Source organism: Labeo rohita, chromosome 20, assembly GCF_022985175.1.
Source record: "Labeo rohita strain BAU-BD-2019 chromosome 20, IGBB_LRoh.1.0, whole genome shotgun sequence".
NCBI classification, from domain to species: domain Eukaryota; kingdom Metazoa; phylum Chordata; class Actinopteri; order Cypriniformes; family Cyprinidae; genus Labeo; species Labeo rohita.
This window is the reverse complement of record NC_066888.1, coordinates 25,295,472-25,301,471: the sequence shown is the minus strand read 5'-3', so window position 1 is coordinate 25,301,471 and position 6,000 is coordinate 25,295,472. Positions and strand designations below refer to the sequence as shown.

General features: G+C 31.8%; 1 protein-coding gene across 1 annotated transcript in view; it reads left to right on the top strand.

The window, feature by feature from the left end:
- LOC127182730 (24-hydroxycholesterol 7-alpha-hydroxylase) overlaps positions 1-5,210 on the top strand; it is a 21,509-nt gene extending 16,299 nt beyond the window's left edge. Inside the window, exons 11-12 of the mRNA XM_051138269.1 lie at positions 2,788-2,875; positions 4,299-5,210. Of these exons, the coding sequence (XP_050994226.1) occupies positions 2,788-2,875; positions 4,299-4,367 (157 nt within the window). The 3' untranslated portion in view covers positions 4,368-5,210. The remainder of the gene's footprint in view (positions 1-2,787; positions 2,876-4,298) is intronic.
- The last annotated feature ends 790 nt before the right edge of the window (positions 5,211-6,000 follow it).

The following is a 6,000-nucleotide window of genomic DNA, read 5'->3' as shown; positions in this document are numbered from 1 at the left end:
TAGTGATAGTGCGCACTATGGCTCCATTCTATAGTGCCTTGTTGATATAGATTCATGGCACTGCTTTTTTGTTCTACTGAGCATTCTTGGGCCTAATGTCCCAGCCCTTTGGGCCCCTACTGATGACATCATGAAGGCCCTGGGGAGTGTCCGGCCAGGGTCAGTATGACGTTAATAGAGCTGTATAAAGACTGGGAGAACTTTCCCAGCTGCACAGAAAGATCAAAAGCATAGGCACAGACCAGTGACCTTTCCAAACCCACCAGAACAGATGCATCTACGTTTATCATTCTGGGAATATATGAGAGAGAGAGAGAGAGACAGAGAGAGAGAGAGAGAGAGAGAGAGAGAAAGAGATGGAGTAACAGAGAAAAGGAGAGATGAAGGTTCTATTTTTAATCCTCTTGTGCTGTTTGTTTATTTTTAACTGAACAATTTTGTTTTTGTTTTTTAAAAAAGGTTTACTTTATCGCAAGGATATGGAACTTGGTTTTGGCACTTATGTGAACACACATAATAAAATAAAATATCAAGGACATGATTCAAAAAGGTTAAATTGTCACAATTGCACTGCTCACGGTCAAAAATGATCACACTGAAAACGAATGGAAAACGAATCTCTTCTAGGGGAAATGTTTGGAATTGCACCCAAATAAAATCTTACTAAAAGCTCTTTTTTTGAGTTATCAACTTTAATTTGGAACACAGCTTGTTTAGATTTATGGCTTGGATTTTCACACAGTTTCAGAGTAAAACATGTTATGAAAAACATTTATTTCATATCAAATTTTAAAATAGTATTTGTGTGCATTTTTCATAACAATGAACTATTTTTATACCTTTTTTGTCTTTGTTTTTTAAGCCTATGCTCAAAAAGTGGTAAAAAGGTAATAAATGAATCACAATTATTTCATAAATATAATTTAGTACCATAAAATCACCTCAAAATCCAAAATATTAAATTATCAAACTAAAATATAGTACATTAATTTCATAAAAAAATGAAATCATAACTTTTCCATAGATATAATTTAGTACCATAAAATCCTCTAAAAATCTAAAATATTAAATTAATTAAAATAAAAATATTCCATCATTTTTGACCACAGCAGGAGCAGCATAATAGTACTTTTTTATTATTTTATTAAGTTAATAATAATAAAACAAAGAAGGAAAAGAAAAATAATAAAATAAATAATGAATAAATTAATTAAAGCCAAATGAAGTATTTAAACAAATATAAAAATACATATAAAATTCATTCTCCAATATGCATATAAACTTGTGGGTGTGGATTTTTTATTTAATTTTTTATAAAGTGGTTAAAAAGTAATAAATGGTTATAAATGGATCATAACTCTACCATAAATATAATTTAGTACCATAAAATCCCCTAAAAATCCAAAATATTAATTATCGAATCAAAATATAGTACATTAATTTCATTAAAATAAAAAAAATCCATAATCCATAAATCCATAAAGTCTATGCTTAAAAGTGGTTAAAAAGTAATAAATTGATCATAACTCTACCATAAATATAATTTACTACCTTAAAATCCGCTAAAAATCCAAAATATTAAATTATCGAATTAAAATATAGTACATTAATTTCATTGAAATAAAAAAAAACTCCCAAGTGAGCAGCACCAGAGGATTTATAATCATTTTTATCATAAGAATGATAAAACATATAAAATAAATAAATTAAAGAAAAAAAAAGGATTATTTGAACAAATATAAAAATGCATATGCATATAAACAAACATATTTTTTAGTGTGGATTTTTCTTTTTTAGTTTTTTTTTTTAAGTCTATGCTTAAAAGTGGTTAAAAAGTAATAAATGGATCATAACTATTCCAAAAATATATAATGTGCTACCATAAAACTCTCTAAAAAAATTTTTGACCGCTATGTGAGCAGCACTAGGTTGTTAATAAATTTTATAATAAAAGATAAACATTTATGTAAATAAATAATAATAAATTAATTAAAACTAAAATTATTTGAAGATATACTTTAATAAATATATATAAATATATGAATAATTTCAAATGGCATTGAAATATTCAATCCATGCCTACAAACTTCCTGCATTAAATGTTACGTTGTCATGAGGCGGCTTTGTAATGATTACTCAGTCTCGTATAGATCTCTTAGCTGGACGCTGCTATAAATTAGTACACAGAGTGTGGCAAACCCACGTATTTCATTTTGCCTCACTCAGTCTGATTTGCTTTTGATCATTTTAGGAGATTGGCTACTTGCGTCACCAACACAGTGCCCCTGAATGAGTCATGGCCCTCAAGGTTATTTGGGCTGATTATTTCAAGAAACATGACTTGCATCTCTCGCCCTCCCTTTATTGCCTCCCATTATTCCTTTCTACGTTTCACCCAGGAACCGTCTTGTTCTTCATGCCTTAATTCTTTCAGTTCGATTCACCTGATATTCCTCCTCCTCCCCCATCCGCCTCCAAACAAGGCCACTGTGGCTATGAATGCACCTGGAATTTGAACGCAAAACAAAGCCGTTCATTCACATTTTGCTTTTCCACCTGCAATTTCAATCAGAGTTTCCCAGTGTTCGGCAGCACTCGAGGGAGGGTGCAATGACAGCTAGACAGCATGCAATATTCCATCAGAATACTAATACACGGTGCTATTCAAGCCGTCTTGTGAAGTGATAAGCACTTCAGTATGATGACTTTGAACATTTTCTTAATGAGAAAGAGGACACGACAAAGAAAGTGACAGTAAGAAGCACTTGTTGTTTATTGCGTCAACAGGTGGTACGCCGTTATGGAATTGCATATGTTTGTGGCCCTCATCCTCTACAAGTTTGACTTCACCCCGCTGGACCCAGTACCCAAACCGGTAAGTGGCCTGAGAAAGAGTAACGTTCAATGGAGAATAGTAAATAAGCCTTGAAAGAGATGGCTTCAAAGTAGGCATTAGGTTAATCATTTCCAGATGTGTTCCTATGGCAGTATTTACCCAACAACGGCCAAATCTAATGCTTAAGCAGCGTCCTGCTCTTTACCCTTGCAATTCTCAGGCCTGACCAAAAATAGCTTCGTAAGTTTCGCCCACCAACGACTAAGCTCAAACGAGGAACGTGGATCTAGATATGAATCATGCGTTCATGTGTTTTATGGGTCATAAATGTATACTTTTGGAAGGGAACAAGATTTCTGTTTTTATGATATGCAATATGATAAATGCTTTAAAAATTGATAAATAATTTGATACCTTTTATTATTATTATTATTAAACCAAAATAAAAAACAAAACCAACCCAAAAATAAAGAAATAGGAAAAGAAACAGTACTGTTTAAAATTTAGAGTCAGTAAGTTTTTTTTTTCTTTTTTTTCCTTTTTAAAGAAATTAATGTTTATTTAGTAAGTAACTTGATAAATGCTTAACAAATTGATAATTTTATACTGTAAAAATTTTATACTGTATTTATTATCATAAATAAATAAATACGAATAGATTTTTATTAATTAAGTAACTTGATAAATGCTTAATAAACTGATAAATACTTTATACTAATGATATTTATACTAATGACCGATAATAATACTTTTTTCTTTTTATTTTCAAACCAAGGCAAAACAAAACCAACCCATAAATAAATAAATAAATAATTACACCACTGTTTAAAAGTTTGAAGTCAGTTAGGGTTTTTTTTTTTTAAAGAAATTAATACTTTTATTATGCATTGCATTGATCAAAAAAACTTTAATATAAATGCTGTTCTTTTGAACATTATATTCATCACAGAATCCTGAAAAAGAGTATTATGGTTTCAATAGTGATAATAATAATAATAATAAATGTTTCTTGATTAGCAAATCATCATATTAAAATAATTTCTGAAGGATCATGTGACTGAGACTGGAGTAATGATGCTGAAAGTTCAGCTTTGCATCACAGGAATAAATTAAAATATATTAAAATAAACACCAGCTATTTTAATTAGCAATAATATTTCACAATCTTACTGTTTTAGTGTATTTTTGATCAAATAAATGCAAGAGATGTCTTTCCAAAACATTTAAAATATCTCACAACCCCATACTTTTGAACAGTATTGAATTAGATGTATAGATACTTGGATGAAACCAAAAATGAATTAAAAAGTTGAATCATATGTTTTTGCAGATGGAATCTAATTTTATATTTTGCATGCAATGCAAATAAATGTGTACATATACAGAGTGTCTGAACACTGCGTTGTATATTTTATTTACGTGGTCACTGCACTTGATAAATATATGTATCTGGTTCTTGCAGAGCCCTCTGCATTTGTTGGGAACCCAGCAGCCAGACGGCCCCTGTACAGTGAGATACAAGCACAGATAGAGCGCTCATGTTTAGACGGCTGTGCTACTGCTTTAGAGCTTTGTTGACAGCCTTGACATAAGAGTTGCAGAGATCAACCGCATATCCTGGGCTGAGCTTCAGAGGTTTGAAGCATCATGGTGAATATTAAACAGTGACTTGGACGTAGGAAAATACTATATCCCTCTAAAGGAAACCAGAAAATCACACAGAGCTAAAAGTAATTTAAGATATTAGCTTTTAAATATTTTTGTTTTGTTGGGGCCATCCTCTATATAACTGATGGCATAATAGAGATAATATATATCAGAAAGCATGACGTTGTGGAAATTCCTCAAGAGAGACTTTGTCATTTTGAGGATGTATGAAATAAACAAAATGTATTGCCGCATGTGACCGCAGTCATATATTACAGCTGTGCATGAAATGGACGGAGTAAAGACGACGTTTTTAGACAATATAACTAAGTAAAGATTCTCTTTTGTGAAGCAGAAATATGTAAACACATTATTACGTGTATAAACACCATGCTTCTTTTTCTGCAGTGGTGAAAAGGGTTGTTTCTATAAACACATCTGTCTTGTAGTATGTCATTTCTTTACTACATCTGTGTACACTCATTTTTGGATAATATTAAATAATTTCACTTGGCATAAGTCACATGGAGTAATTTAATGTGCTTGGATGCGAGCATCTTTAATTTGTAAGTCAAATAGAATGTTTACATGAATTTAATATGAAGATGTACTTGATTGAATCAATCACTGGTACTGTATACGTTTGGAAGATTAAAACTCTACAGTGTGTATTTCAATAAATAACAAGTTTAATTGTGTTTTAATAAAGAACATGTTTTGCTGCAGACGTTTCTTCTTTATATTTCATTTGACTTAACAACCATGTGATTTTGCTCAGCAGACATAATCTTTTGTTGGTCTTAGAACAACATTCCTGTCAAACAAACATAGCTTAAACTTAAAATCTGATTGGATAGGAATGTTTTTGGAGGACCATCCAGGATGTTTGATCCACGAGTATGGCCTACTTTGCGGAATCAAAGACTCCTCAAGCACAACATTCCAGACATGTTTAGCAGAATGCCAATGTTAAACATGGATACTCGACTTAAAAGTGGTGTGACGTAACAGAGTGAAACATTAGTGCAATTTACATAAATAATAATACGCAAAAATCTCAGAAATTTCTGTTGTCCTGTGAATCCTTATATTTTTACACAGAGAGGGCCATACATACAAAGTTGGGTAGGAACAGATTACATGTAATGTGGATTATGTAATCAGGTTCCAAAAATTAAGTACTTGTAATTAGAATAAATTACATTTTAAAAGGGGTCATCGGATGCCCATTTTCCACAAGTTGATATGATTCTTTAGGGGTTTAATGAAAAGTCTATAATATACTTTGGTTAAACATTCTCAATGGTTGTATAAAACAACACCCTTTTACCTTGTCAAAATGAGCTCTGCAAAAATCATCCTGTTCTGGTCAAGGCTGCTTTAAATGTTAATGAGCTCTGCTTGCCCCGCCCCTCTCTTCTCTCTGTGGAGTGACGAGCCTGTTTACTTTAGCCGCGTTTAGCTGCTAAACTTGCTAACTAGCACATTATTAGGAAAGGTGATTGCAGAGATTCATA